Source organism: Pygoscelis adeliae, unplaced genomic scaffold (assembly GCF_000699105.1).
Source record: "Pygoscelis adeliae isolate BGI_AS28 unplaced genomic scaffold, ASM69910v1 Scaffold402, whole genome shotgun sequence".
Lineage (NCBI taxonomy): Eukaryota > Metazoa > Chordata > Aves > Sphenisciformes > Spheniscidae > Pygoscelis > Pygoscelis adeliae.
Window position 1 is genome coordinate 2697286 of NW_008824411.1, and position 15993 is coordinate 2713278.

Here is a 15993-nt window from a genome sequence, read left to right on the forward strand (position 1 = left end):
GCAGCATCTCTTCGTCTTAGCGACCTCTTTTCTTCGTTCAGCCCGTCAGAACAATGGTGGTCGTTCCTCACGCTTCTTTAAATAAATCTTTATTACTTTCTTCACATAAGCTTTTTAGACAGCAGTATCGGAGCTCCCTGCTGGGGTCAATAAACTGGTTTGAATTGTAACACAGTATTTGCTTTACTAGAGACCTGAACCACATTAACGTGGTTATGGGTTTTGGTTTTATGTTTGGGTTTTTGTTCGGTTGTTTGGTTTTGGTGGTGTTTGGGGGGTTTTTTTTGTTTGTTTTTTTTGGCCTGGCCTTTGAAATAGTTTTAAGTGCTGTTATGCTTGATGTGTACAGCTTGATTCAAGCTGTTATGCTTGAATGTTGTGGTCCTACAATGCAACACTGCTATTTGCCATCCTTTACATAAAGCTGCTGTTAACACTAGTCTCCTGGCTCCCCCCTGAGGACAAGACCCCTCAACAGCTCCTGCATACTGAACATGTGTGCATCAAACACTTCGTAAGACTTGATCCTACTATCAAAGTCTATCTTGGCAGGCAGAAAAAATGGTTCAATTTGTATTTTTTTCAGTGGAAAAACTATAAAAAGAATTAACGCTTGCTGAAATGCATTCTAAAGTACATCTCCATTACGCATAGATTGGGAAGAAGGTAATATGGTTTTTTGTAACGTACATGATCAGTCATGAATCCTAAAAAAAAACCCCAAACAACAAACAAAACTTAGAATGCTAATTTGAGTATGGCATAACTTATTTATTAAATGTTGGTTTTAAAAAATATCTAGATGGTTTGGTTCATCTGGTCTTTAAAATTACGTTTTTCCCCATGTTATGACAGATTCAGTACATTCTAAGATAATAGCAAAGTCTCTTCTGCCAAACTTCTGAGTGAACTTATGCCAAAATCTAAGCGAACGCTATTTTTAAAAATTATCTATATGCATTGCAATGCTGATTTGTCCACTCTTTAAAAAAAATATGAAAATTACAGTCTGAAATAATTTTTTTTTAGCTGTTACAGTTTTGCAAGATTTAACCCCCCCCCAAAAAAAACCAGTACTGTAAATATTTTTCTACCAACCATGAGAAAATGTCATGCAGTTAATGGGTCATCTAAGAATAATACTGAAGTATTTTGTCTTGTAGATCAATTTTTAATGTAATAGAGGGAACCAAAACATTTGGGTTTGCGTGTCTCTTAATACCTGGAATTTTGTAAGTTTTAAGTGAAAAAACTGTTTATATTTTAATTATTTTTTTATCTTAAAAAGCAATTAACCAAGTTAGATTAAGGATGTGATGTTGTTAGTCATCTCAAGAGAACTGAAAATCAGTAAATAATTTATTGAAACTAAAGAAAGTGTTTTAATGATCTGAGAAAAAGAGATTTTGCAGGACTTAAAAATGTAGATAGATCTTAAGATATACGTGTAAAAGAAACTGCAGATAACAAACATGTCCCAGATTATTGTATGATTTCTGAGTTGAACCCCATAAATTCAAAGGGAGATCACGCTCAAGTAGAGGAGTTTTTGAGCATGGTTCTTTGTTTTTTTTATTGTCCTTTTTTTAAAAAGAATGCTCAGCTTTAAAAAAAAATTCATAAACGTGTGCAGTTTCAGGTACGGATTTTAAAACTGATGGGCAAATGTGAGATAGAGCTGACTTATAGCATTCTTTCATAAATCTAGAATTCACTAGAATATGAAATTATGCATTGTAAAGTGACTTCTGTTGTATTTCAGTCCAACAATATAAACAAAGATTTTTATTGGTGCTGCAAGTAATGTCATTGTGAAAAATAACCATATCGATACAAACTCGTTTTCAGAACAGACTGATTTTTATTTCATTTTATACTTGTAGTACTTTGGAGAGCTTTTATAGGATGACATTAAAGGTTATTGCTTGGATATCTCTATTTCTAGTAAGAAAAATAAAGTTTTCTAAGTGGTATTTTTATATATTGCTTTCTGAATAAAAACTGATTCAAAGATTTTTTTTTTTTTCAGTTAAATGATATACAATTTAATGTGTCTGTTTTCAAAAGTTAATTTTTCCCCCCTCAGAATCATATTTTGGGGACAAAAGTTCTTGTGTAGAAAATACTAGCACATGGAATCTCACGAGTTGCTCTTCTGTGCGAGGCCTGAATAGCACGTGTATAGGAAAAACACCCCTCTCTTCTAGTAGATCTGTTTGCAGAAGCCATACCCCTCTTATGGGATATTCAGGTAAGATTAACAGCTCTTAAAGGAAATAGTCCTACTCAGATTTCTAACATTATTTTATTAAACATACTTTATTTTTTAATGTGATACAGTAAGATACTGAAATATATTCAGAACACAAAAGATAATGTGTTTTGTACTACAGAGGATGCCTGCCAATGAAAGATGCATCCACAGGGGAAAATAATACTTTAGATACTTAGTAGATGTTTTAGTATTGCAACCTCTTGTCACTTACTTTGCATTCGTGTATAAATTATCAATATAGTTAGAATTCAGACTTTTTTCAAATTGTCCAAAATGGAATTATTTTTGTGGACATGTTGGTTTGTGTGGTGACTGGACTGAAGAGCCCGAATTTATGCACATTTCTAATCAGGGTTTCTTTTTAGGCTTGTAATGCGTTGTACATCACATATCGTGATGTCATTCTTAAGTTTCTTGATGCAAGTTTTATGCATTTTATGTTGGCATCTTCAAAGGTGTAGAACACTAGTTCTTCAGAAGAACACTTACACAGTAGCTGATTGGGTGTACATTTTGCTGCTTATGAACAAAGTTGTGTTACAGGGTAATGATGCATTCTGCCATGTTATGTGTATCTGTGTGCTCTGGTAGTGCAGAAGTAGTGGGATTCGAAGTTAGGTCTTTCACGGTCCGACTAATCATTATCAGTTCAGTCTTTAGTGTTCTTAAAGTTATCTAATGGTAATTCTCTGAAGCAATTAAATTATTTAAAAATTGATTTTAAAAAAATTATCTATTCCTGGTAAGAATACAAATTGGCTCACCGCTTGCTACCAAATTGAATTATTTTGCAAAATGTAAGTAACATGAAGTTTGTAATTTCCTACAGCTGTTGTGATCCACAGTTTTCTTTGTTAACTACTCTAGGAATTGGGGAATCAGAGTAACTATGAGGTTGAAACCCACAGAGCAGGTTTCTCTAGACTTTCTGCAACTTAACAATGAAACATACCTACATCTTCAGTTTCATTTGATTTTTTTTACATGTGTGTTGTTTAGCCTGGAGAAAAGGAGGCTCAGGGGAGACTTTGTCGGTCTCTACAACTACCTGAAAGGAGGTTGTAGCGAGGTGGGTGTTGGTCTCTTTTCCCAAGTAACAAGTGATAGGACAAGAGAAAACGGCCTCAAGTTGCGCCAGGGGAGGTTTAGGTTAGATATTAGGAAAAATTTCTTCACTGAAAGGGTTGTCAAGCATTGGAACAAGCTGCCCAGGGAAGTGGTTGAGTCACCATCCCTGGGAGTATTTAAAAGACGTGTAGATGAGGTGCTTAGGGACATGGTTTAGTGGCAAACTTGGCAGTGCTAGGTTAACAGTTGGACTGATGATCTTAAAGGTCTTTTCCAACCTAAACGATTCTATGATTCTATGTTTGTGTGTATGCATCTATATATTTGTTTATGCTTGCTGTGTTGTACATGACATTCCTTGATCAGTCTTTCCTTGATCTGTACTAAAGGCAGCGTATCCAGAATATCACATTCTGAATAACATTGGTTGGTCACTGTATATTTTTTAGTGTGACAAACTGAAAAACTAACCATCTTCAAATAAAATTTGTGTAATTACCGTACCTAATCTAAAATACTTAGTATCAATTTCACCTTTTAGTTGCTTTTAAAAGAAGAGTTAATATTGTGATCAGCTGCTGCTAATGGGCCAGGGGTTGTTCTGAGTAGAAGATGCAGATTAACAATTACATTTTCAGCAGGCCTCAGATGAAACTTTATGTGAATGCTGTTGTTGACATCTTGTGGCCTACAGAACATAGGTAGAATAAATGAAGGTTCAGACTCGGTTCTGTGCAGCATCAAAGATTTTTGCTCAGGGGGTAACCAGCTGCAGTTCAAAAAGCCTTTTAATCTTAAGTGCTTAGATAAACTCTGATCCTGATCTTGCTCTTCCAGATTCCTGGTAGGATTAGTTTTGATTCCTGGGGTACAAATTGAGCTTACTCAGAAGAAAATAGCAGGTTTGTTGTATTATGCCTTCTCAGCAGGGTCGTTCTGTTTTGAGAATACTCTTATTCCATTGCTTTTTGAGAGCAAATTCTGTGAAGAACGAGGGAAGGTAATGGTGGAAAAGAATGTAAATATCACTGCGAAGCAGGTAGAGTTTATTGGTGTTTCAGATCAGTAAATATGTCTATGCTGTCAAAATCCAATACTGTTTAGATGTTTTTGAAAGTGTAAATGGGGCATGCCTTGTATATGCAAGTATTTTTCTTATTTTGAATACTTTAGACTTAACGGTTATTTAATAATGGCATCTCTTCTGAATATTTAAGTGAATTCAAGAAGGATTAAGTGACGAAACTGTTCAATTCGGCTATCGTAAGGTTTAGTTTGGCTTTCAGCTGAAAGTTAAGAAGATTATGAAGGGTTTTTCCAGTTTGTCTGAGAAGTTATACCAGAGTGTATGTAGCAGCTGCTTTTAATAGTGTGGTAATAACTTCAGTATTGCTCAGCAAGTTACACGTTTGCTCATTTGAATAGCACAGTCTCACAACCTTTGGTCGCAGATTTCCAAACAAAATGTCATTAGTAGCTTCTCCAAAAGAATTTGGAAGAATGTAACACCATTTTGCAAACATGAAACAAAAATTAGCTGAGATACTAAAGCACTGTATACATATTTTTGGTCTTTCATAGATTAAAAGAAGTTCAGGACACTGAATTAAAATGGTATCACCCCATTAGTTAAATGTCGTATTTAGGAAGTACTGTAACTTAGCACGTAAAAGCAATGCTTCTTAAATAGGGGAGCATAATTTGGTGTGCAGGGACTCTATTACTATTGGTTAAGTCATATTGTTGCACAGATCTGTGATGGCAGGCACCCAGAGGGAAGTTGAGGAGAAGAGGGTCAGCTCATTTTGTCCAACTTCTTATGCCCCCAATTCTGGTTGCAGGTGATACTTCATCTCTGAGACTGTCTTTCTTATTGGCTCACAGCTTAGGTTTTAGGCACCAAAACAGTAGTGCTAGAAGGCAGTTGGGTTTTAACTCGGTGCTATTTAAAGTTCAGTACTGTATGAAGTGGTGTGGGAGGAGTGAGATTAAGGAATGTGTCGAAACTATGGTTGTCTCCAGTCAACCATACTGCAATAAACCATAGTTGAACACAAAATAGCCCCATTTTTGAAATTAGCTATTTGGATCTAAATGACATGAGATTAGGAATTGTACATCTGTAGAGTTCAGTTTAGGTATAAACATCAAGTTTATTGTAGGTCTATAGTACAATCCCAAAGTAGATTTGCTACGTTATATTGGGCAAATTGCTAGAGCAGCTGGGTTGGTGCTTTTATCTACATGGGAAAAGAAAGAGTCTAGATAAGAAAATGAGGTTTAGGGTCTTGAGAAAGGAAGACATTAGGTGTTAAGGAGCTGTAATCTTAATTTTCACACTTAATCTTTGTAAGGTGTGTCTCAGAGAGATAGCTGGCTATTTGAAGAAGGAGATGAGATTAGTTGAGTTTGTGATATTTGGGAAAATTTAAGCCAAACCAATTTTAAGATACTAAAAATGTATTTCAAAAAAACCCACCAAAATGAAAAGCAAATGATTGGGTCTCAAGCGTACTGTAGATATATATATTTTAGAATAGTTTAATAAGTTTAGCATAAAATCAGATGAAACATATATATATATCTATATAAAAGACATTTGTTTCCCTTAACTTGACGAGATCTAAGCCACCTCGATCAGAGTTGTGCTTTTAGTGGAATATTAACTTACAGTATCTCTCTGTAATTAATACACCTGATTTAACTAGAGGTAATAGTTATGCATCATTTTGAATTTAAAATGGCAAATGTTTAATGTTTTTTGGCATGTACTAAACATCTTTTTTTGTTTAATACAGAGATAGTGACTCAAACTGTATTTTCACTTGCTACAGAAATGTGATTAGTTCTGACAATCTTGAATGAATGCATTCAGTCAGTCTTTTAATGTAAGAGTGTGATGTTCATACTTCGGAAGGTGTGCCTTGTCTGTGTGGTGTGGCAAGTAAGGAGTTCAACAACCAGCATTTTTAATTTTTAACTAAGTTTGGTAAATTGAAAGGGCTTTCCATGGATGTGGGAATGTAAACACATATTTCACTTGGAATGTCAAAGTATGATTCTGTGAAATGTGAAGTAGAGGCTCGTAACTGAATATATGCAACTGTTTTACAGTTACATCCTCATCTGCAGTCTCTGCTCATACTGTTGGGTCGGTTATTGTAGCTGTAGTAGAAGGAAGAGGCCTTGCCAGAGGTGAAGTAGGAATGGCCAGTATTGACTTAAAAAATCCTGAGGTGGTATTATCACAATTTGCAGACAATACAACTTATGCCAAGGTATTGTTATATACTTAATTGCTGTATCCCTTACAGGCTAATTATTGTGACTTACTTTCTTAAAAAAGCTTATGACTAACGCGAAATTAAATTTTTAGTTTGTAGAAGAAATTTCTCAAAAGTGAAATTAACAAGTTCGTGAAAATGTGCAATGTTGAAAGGACTGCTATTTTTTTTACTATGCCTCTGATTTTAGATAGAGGAGTGTTTTGCAAAAGAAAAATAGCCTTTCTGCAAAAAAAGTGGTTGAACAATGTGGGAGTGAGATGCCTTGTTTTGAAGAGCATTGGGCAATACATGGTAGTAGAACTTGCAAATGTTTTTCATCAGGCAAAACAACTTTGAGAGCAGAACTGCATAAATGTATGTGTTCAGGCGGGGATGGGGGGGTAGGGTAACTGTGGGGCTGGCTTTGTATGGTTGCATAAATATTCCTTCTCACTTAGTTCGAAATGGAATTCACTCAATTTACAGCCAAGTGTTCTGCCTAGCAACACTGCATGCGCTACATTAATTTGGAGAGTAATCTCTCTGGTTTGTGGAACACCAGCATTAATAAGACATCTTATTTAACGGTTTTGTTGTAGTCACGCATGCTAGCAAATAACGTGGCTTGTAGTATTGTTACAATATTCAAAGAAATAAAAACTAAATTTAACTAGGAGAATAAGTAGATATGACTCAGAATATAAACAGCTATCAAATCTATTTACTAAAATATATGTTGTATAATGTCTTTTTTTTCCTGATCATTAGTGCTTTTAAAGCTTATCCTGGTCTTAACACACGTAAGTACATATTGAACCTGGCAGCTGCAGAAATACTTGTGATGCACAGTACTAAAAATCAAAATGAGTTGTGCACCTTGAAAATGTGGGTGCATGAGAAAATGTAGACATTCAGATGACGATGTGGCAACTTAAATCAATTCACTTAAAGGTTTGAAAGTGAAAAATTGATTTGTTTGTACCTACAAAAAAAAAATCTCATGTAATCAAAATAATGGTAAGACTAGAATTCTGCAAGGAAACTTCAGATTATTTTTATGGAAATTGTTTACTAATTTTAATGGTTTCATAAAGATTACGGTTATTTCTAAGAGTAAAAGGCTTTCTTTTTAGCAAGCAGTAGCTGCGTTTATAGTCTAGAGTCTCCCCTGTTCTACTGTGTCAGGATCTAGAACTGTATTATTGTCCCATGAAATACATCTTTCTCAAACTGAGAAGTATTTTAGCTGCCCAAATTGCTCCCCCACCCCTTTACTTTCGGTTTTGTCTTGAATTTAATGATGAAATACAATTACTTTTCTTAAGCCTTTCACACTTTGTCTTTAAATTCTGATAACATTACTCTCTTCTCTGTTACTCAGGCTTGTAACTTGATAAGTTTACATCTTCTCTAGTTGCCTGTCAGGCTGTGACCAGATTGTTCAGTATTTTCGTCCCTTATCATTTTAAAAGATGGCATTTTTATTTGTACGCATCGTCCTAATTTTCCATTTAGATTACTGAGTTCTCATACTCTGATACTGTATTGACCATTCTAGTTTCTTACCTTAATCTCTAACACCTTTAACAATACTGTCTATCTGCTGATGAGCTGTTTTCTTACAGTGCCACTATCCGTGTTTTGCTAGTGATTGATATCAAACTTACTGTATTTTCTTTTTCTTGTGCACCTTTTTATTTTTGAATATTCTGTAAAGTAATTCAGTAAAGTTTTCTTGTATTCTTTAAGTTCCTCAAGGTTTGCTTTAACTGTGATGCCTCTGACAAAACCTTCCTAATGATTATCAGATATGATGGGCAGCAACAGCTCTCCCTCCCACCCCCCGGTACCCTTAGATGATTTATTGTGTGTATTTTTTTATGCTTGTTCACCTTTCCATTGTTATCTATCCCTTCTTTCACATCTTAACTTCTAAGCACTTAAAATACAGTCTGTTTCATGTTTCTCCCTTCAGAATTTGTGAATGATGATATAAATGAATATAAATGCATAATGGTGTTTGTCCTTTCTCATACAATAAACAAAGAGAAAAGCATATAATGTACTTTAAATCCCTACAGCAGGTGTGTATAACATAATCAAAGCAGAGCTGGTTTAAATATGTGTATTTTGAGCCATATTGAAAAAAGTAAGACTGAGATAAATGCTATAAGAGGAGGTTAGAACAAAGTCTAAAACAAGTCTCAATCAAAAGATTATTAATATTCAGACCTGTTGCATTTCTTGATCTTCCAGAGCACCATTAACTTTTCACCTGCAAGTCCAGAAAGCTGCCATCATAACCATGGAATATAGTTTTGGATATCTATCTCTTGCTTCGATGACAAACATGTTTCTGTGTTTAAATAACAGGGGATAGACACCTCTTTTTTTTTTTTAGTTTAGTTTGATGTATATTTATATATCTGTATCTACAGATACAGATCTATATAGATATATCTATAGATACAGATAAATTTGACTCATTAGTGTAGAAGTTAGCAGAAAATTTGATCTTTATTTATAGGACTGGAACTGTGATTTTAAAATATAAGGATTCTGTGATTATTGCTGGTTCATTATCATGTAAAAATATTATAGATTATATATGGATTTTTATTGAATTATTTTGAATTTTTTTGTTCAGGTCATTACTAAACTCAGGATTTTAACACCACTAGAAATAATAATGTCAAACACTGCTTGTGACGCAGGGAACACAACAAAATTGTTCAGTCTGATAACAGAACATTTCAAGGCAAGCTCTTACATTTCATTCCATATTTTAGAGTTCTTATTGATCACTTCTATATGATTGTTGATTTGAGAGTTTTCCACAACTTCTAAACCCTTAAATGCAGTCAGATTTTGTGTTTTCTATGATTTTTGGGCCTAATTTTACCATGGTAAAGAATAATCAAAATGCAGCTCCAATGCTGCTAGTTCTAATCCTTACAATTACAGAGATAAGTATATTACTGATTAAAGCTGAAAGTTTTGAATTTGTGGCATTGAAGTAATTTGAGCAACACGGAACCTAGGAAGGATTCATAGATGAAAAAATCAAGCATTTTCCTTTGCTCCTTCTTTGTTCTCTCAACCTGATAAATAGATGGGGCTAATGTATCACAGAATAGGAAAAAGAGCACTGGCAGGGTAAAAGAGGGTGAGATGAACTAGTGTATGTAATTTATGAGTAGTAAAGCCTCAGAACTTTTAAAAAACTGTATTAATTACTACTTGAATTGTTTCCACGTCTACACTGCTGATGGCTTCTCCACGAGTCCTCTGCTACGTCCTGACCTCTCTCCTCTTTTTCTTGCATAAATCACTCGTGTTGCACACATTCAGTTACATTGACCTGCATATCTTTATTCCCTATTTACCATTGAAGGCTTGACAATGATCCCTTGGGCTTAAACCTTGGCAAGGGAAAACTACAGTTTGAATGTGAGCATCGATGCTAGCATGAAAATAACTCTTCCCAAAAAGTCATTAATCTTAACCAAATCCGGGTTAAATTCAAAATTTGGAGTAGCTAGTTCTTGAGAGGAAAAGCAATATCCAAGAAAAAGCTTATGTTCATTTGCTCAAAAGAGTAGTATGAGTCTTCTTATATGTGCTCGCTACCAGAGAGAAGGAAAGATGAGTGACAATAGTGTGGCTTGCGTGTGCTAATAAGCTAGAATGAATACTTCTACAAAGACATATTGCTGAATCAGTTCATAGATTTTCTTGGAAACATGTATCACTGGAAAAAGAGAATTCTGTCTGATGAAAAATTCTCTGCAACTTTTTAAACTATTTGCTTTTCCCCCCATCTTCACAGAATGTGGCTTTTACAACTGTCCAAAGAAAATACTTCAATGAAACAAAGGGTTTGGAATACATAGAACAATTGTGTGCGTCTGAATTCAGCACAGTTTTCATGGAGGTTCAATCAAAGTATGTTTAAAACAGGAAAAAGCATACTGTGCCCAGATAAGTTTTTAACAGCTTTTTACATACTTAGTACACAAGTCTGTGGCTTGTTCCAAAAACTAGAAAATCAGAACAGAGTTGTTCTTTTATTTTGCCCTCCAGTGTTCCTGATGTATCTAGAAACTTAAATAGAAAGCCTGTTACAGATTTTTTTTTTTTGAGTTTTCACAGCTTTCCACTTTCTCTTTTTCATTCTTTCCTTAAAGATACAACTTAACAGCTATGATTGTCTGTCTTTCTGGCCTCAGTAAATGTTTTTCTTGTACCAACAATTTTAAGTAGTGATACTTGGTGATCTGGGTCTTCGTTTCAAGTTGCGTGTAACGGCTGAAATATGTATGTTCACAATACCAGCTATATAGTGTGGGGTGTCAAGTGTACAGAGACTCAAACATTCATGAATATTTGATTTACATGCATATATGTGCGCTATACATGGGTTAGTGCATACTTAAAACATACTGCTTTTTCAGTGCTATCAATCCCGGTAGTTGTCAAGCAGAAGCGTGAATGTGGTTTCTGTAGTGCACTGCTTGGTTTTGTGATATTTAAATAGCACTATTCAACATTCATTAAAGATTGTTTCTTTCCAAGGTACTACTGTCTTGCAGCTGCTGCAGCTTTGCTAAAATATGTTGAATTTATTCAAAATTCAGTTTATGCTCCTAAATCACTCAAAGTGCGTTTCCAGGGGAGTGAGAAAACAGCTATGATAGATTCATCATCAGCACAAAATCTTGAACTAGTGGTTAATAACAGAGATTCGCGGTAAGAATATTTAAGTTTACAAATTACCCTTTTATAAAGTTGTATTTCACCAAGTTTCCTTGATGTTTGTGTCAAGAGCTGACCATTATATTTATTTCTGTATGACAGAACTTACATACCATTTGGAGCTTTAAAAAAAAATATTGGGACAGAAAAATGCATTACAATTCAGCACAAAACTTCTAGCATAGGAAATCCTACAAGTGAATTGCAGGAAGAGATGATACATAGTCATCTATACATTTATGTCCATATTTTATTCAAACTTATAAATGATGTTGATGCAAAATTTCACAGACTGTGAAATGAAAGAGGCAGCATTTCTGCAAGAAATTACTTATGTTGGATTAAAATGCCTAGGTTTTGTTCATTTTGCACAAGATAAACACTCCAGGATTAAAAGGTTGTTTTGTTTTCCTTTAGCTCTAAGGAATAATGGCAAACAAAGTAATTTCTGTAATGATGGTCATGTGCAATGTGGTACTTGATTGCATGGTAGTTCACCACAATGAGAACAATGCTTGGAGCACTTCCTTCACCAGGAGTTACTTGCCTTCTAGGCAGAAGAATCTGCAAGACTTACCTTCTCAAGACTGTTATACTTCTGGTTAGAAAGAGAAAGACTTTGAACTTGCACTTTGCTGCCTGCCAAGTTCTGAGATCCGCCTCTGTTTAGAAGTCCACTCATCACCCTGATATAAAAAGGGGAGCTGGGAGATTCCTCACTCTTCAAGTATTACTCATAAGAGCTTTCCACTTGGAGAGTTGTCACAGAATCGTAGAATGGCTTGGATTGGAAGGGACCTTTAAGGATCTAGTTCCAACCTCCCTGCTGTGGGCAGGGACATCTTTGACTAGATCAGTTGTCCTTACCCTTCTGCCACTGCTCTGTTTTTGTTTTTTTTTTTCTTTCCTCTTTTTTTAAATTTTTGTGGGGATCGCAGAGTACGCAGTTAGATCTGTTCTTCAGAAGTGGGAGGTAACTAGTTTCTTTCTGTTCATCTGCCATGCTCTGCCCCCAGTTCCTTCTTGTTTGCTCCATTGCTTCATATGTAACTGCAGGAGCCAGCCACTCTAAGATTGGTACCCTCAGAGCAATATTTCTCTGAAAGCTGCTCCTAATTCCACAGATGGTTTTGAGAGGAAGGAGGTCACAGGAGGAACTCAGCAACAGTAAACTGCTTTAAGGTTCTTCTTTTTTTTTTTTTTTTTAGCATTATTGCTGCAGAATTTTTGCTGATGCAGTGGCAAGTTTGAATGAGGTCACACACAGCTATTTCTGTTACATAGATCTTACCCCTAAAGCCTGGTTAGATATCTTTTGTATCAGATATTTACAGGTAAAAGTTAATATACAGGCACACACCAGAAACACCTAAATCAAGTTCTTGTGGCAGTATTAATTCTGGAGGGTCTTGTGTCTCTTCATTTACTGTAAAGGGAGATGAGCCCTTAGTTGCTTAAGGGTAGGCAATGTGGATACTATCGCAAAATGTCATGAGTTGCATCTTACGGTAAATATGTCCTTAATAAAACTGGTTTTGAATTTCTGCCTTTTTTAATTCTCTTGTCTCTGTTGCTTTGTTCTTTTATACCATGGTATTTCAGGAGTTTCTGTACTATATCTATCTTTATGCTGTTTGTTTTGTATACTTGTATCGGATTTCTTCCTATTCAAGTTCTGTTTTCAATCAATATGTTTATATGGCCCCAGTATTTTCATTGGCTTTCTTTCAAGTCAATAGCATTGAAGGTTTCAGGTTTCTAAAACTGTTTAGGTGTGTACTAGATGTAAATATTATAGGCTGTTTATTTTAAACAGATACAGTCAACCCTTAAGTGTGAGACCCTGGGATGTGTAACATGTAAAAGCCATGAACATGAAAATAATATTTATGAATCGTGTGTTGTTTGGCTCCTATATTGACTGTAAGTCAGTTCTTAAAAAAAAAAAAAAATCAAAGCTTATTTCTCTCTTGGACTTCTAAGTATTTTAAGTCATTTTCGGAAATGTATTTTAATGAAAATGTTCTGATTAGTATTTGATCTCAGATTATAATTTGTCTCCTTTTATAGGGTTAGTTTGTTTTTAATTAGTTCAATTGAGAGGAAAAATGTGAACTGCACCACTGTACTAGGAATGGAATACTACTATAAAAAATGAGGAAAATGCCAAATACAAATGTATTTCTATACTTTGGAAAACAATATGATGAGGGCTAAAATTATATTAAATTACATTAAATTACCTGACTTCCTAAATTGCTGTAGTTCATATAATACACATGGCAAATAGGGAGGTGCTAAGCATCCCAAAATCACGCCTCAAATTTGTAGGATACTCTTACCTGAAAATGTGACTTGACATTTACCATCTTTATTTTTGTGAGTGTATTCTTCACATGTATTTTGTTTTCAAAGGAATGGTCACACGCTTTGTGGTGTCCTAAATTACACTAAAACTCCAGGTGGAAGTCGAAGACTTAGATCCAATATCCTGGAGCCACTAGTTGATGCCGAAACAATTAACACAAGACTGGACTGTGTTCAGGAATTACTCCAGGATGAGGGACTCTTTTTTGGTCTTCAAGCAGGTAGTAGTTTATTTTTTAATGCATAGTATTTTTTTTTTTTACTTTTTTTCTAATCTATGAAAGTATGCAGTGTGATTCAGTATGTTTGAAAAGTATTTTTTTAATGATTTATCAGGTGACACATATAGTGGGCACTTAATTTTTTGAAGTAATCTTTATTATGATAATGATATCTTTCTCAAGAATTTTGCTAAGAAAAGTGAATTTCTCTGATAAAGTGGATAGAAGTCAGGGAGCCAATAGCTTTTTCGAAGAATTTGAGTTTGTCTCTTTACCTCTGTGACTAGATATGCACTATTTTAGAAGTATATAAGTATACATAATGTATACATTAAAAACAAATAAAGACATCGCTGATGTAATACTTGTTGTCTGTGCATATTTTTTTTCCCGTTGCTTCATAAAACGTAGTGGTCCAGAAAAATGTAAAAAAAAAAAATACAATACCAGAGTATGAGTTAGTCCACCTGAAGTTGGATCATGTAATCTTAATCTTTATCACAAGAGAAATATGATTCAACCTAACAAAAAGAATATTGCTGAATTGATGTATGTCCACCTGTACAATAATCACTACGTGCTTAGGTATAGTAAGTATAGTTATGACAAAATAATTTAGATAGTTATTTTTAACCTGATTTTTTTTTTCCCTGGTAAATAATTTGTGAAGATAGAATGAAAGAAAAAGTTTAGTATAAGTACCACTAAGTAATTGTGTGCATTTAAAAAAAAATAGATTTTATTACAACTTCAGTTCAATTTCTGATCTGTTTACTTTTGTTTTACAGTTATCTCAAAATTCCTGGATACAGAACAACTACTTTCAGTTTTGGTACAAATTCCAAAGCAGGATACAGTATGTTTCGAAATACACCTTAGATGATCAGTTGTCTGGCTATAACATGCAATATATAAATGTGATATCTATAAATATGCATGATATGATATGAAAAAGACTGCACCTTAAAAAGACATGGAATAATGTTATCGTAGATTGAGAGTATATCTTATTTTACAGCAGTAGAAGATTCTCATAGGAGAATGTTAGAAAAATGCGGGTTTGCTTCAGTATCACATTCATCTTAATTTATGCAAATTGACTTCCAAAAATGTTTACTTTTTCATCACTCATCACCTTTATTCATAAGTGTACATTCTATTTGACAATACTAGGATGAGAGAGAGGAATTTTCTTTGCATCAGCATAAAAGGAAAAAGTGTATAACAGAAATTTACTCTTATTTTTGGAGGTTAATACAATTTTTGATAGCCTAAAGAAAATTAAGCATCTTTCTTACTAGAAATTAAATAATTTCTTAGGTTTCATGTAATACAAATCAATAGAAATCAGTCTTTATTGCCTGAAAAATTATTTTGAAAAAGGTTCTTCAGAAGCACTCTGACTTTGCTCAGCTGTGCTTATAATACAGATAAACTTAAATCTGTATTCAGTTACTAAGTCAATTGTGTAAACATACAAAGCCAGAAATGGGGCTTACCTGTTAGTTTCCAAGACGCAGACATTGTATGAGCTAAGTGCAGCTTTTTCACGCAGGAGTTAAGTGTTTCCTCTGAATGGCAACCAGCTGACAGAAAACAATATAGTTGCTTGCACAGCATAAGCAGTACCAAATGAGACAGAAGGTTCCCTTACACTGACTGTTCTCATAAGCAGAGAACCTTATGTCTCAAGCACACAGAGATAGATATCTAGGTTATGAATAGTGTCTGGAAGTCCTGTCTGTGTCCAGTTCTCAACTTGACTCATGCTTCTCTGTTAACCTTTGAATGCAAGGAATAAGTAATGTATTGGAGAATTGGTTACTCTTAAGTTTTCTCAGGGACCTGTCTTACGGATTAAGAGAGTGCCTTGCTCTTACCTTACATCACACATCTTACAAGGCGGATCAAAATGAAATGCAGATAAAAGCATTTATTCATAAAAGCATAACTAGACAATAAAGCTATAAATGCTTAGAACGACATAGTTTAGTTGAAAGGCAAGCAATACTTTATCTGCTTATGTTAAGGCTTCAGCAGG

The 15993-nt window shown here is 34.5% G+C and overlaps 1 protein-coding gene across 1 annotated transcript in view; it reads left to right on the forward strand.

The window, feature by feature from the left end:
• MSH4 (mutS homolog 4) overlaps positions 1-15993 on the forward strand; it is a 34012-nt gene that overhangs the window by 1676 nt on the left and 16343 nt on the right. The window contains exons 2-8 of the mRNA XM_009320674.1: positions 2087-2251; positions 6458-6621; positions 9257-9367; positions 10439-10554; positions 11185-11358; positions 13780-13952; positions 14741-14808. Of these exons, the coding sequence (XP_009318949.1) occupies positions 2087-2251; positions 6458-6621; positions 9257-9367; positions 10439-10554; positions 11185-11358; positions 13780-13952; positions 14741-14808 (971 nt within the window). The remainder of the gene's footprint in view (positions 1-2086; positions 2252-6457; positions 6622-9256; positions 9368-10438; positions 10555-11184; positions 11359-13779; positions 13953-14740; positions 14809-15993) is intronic.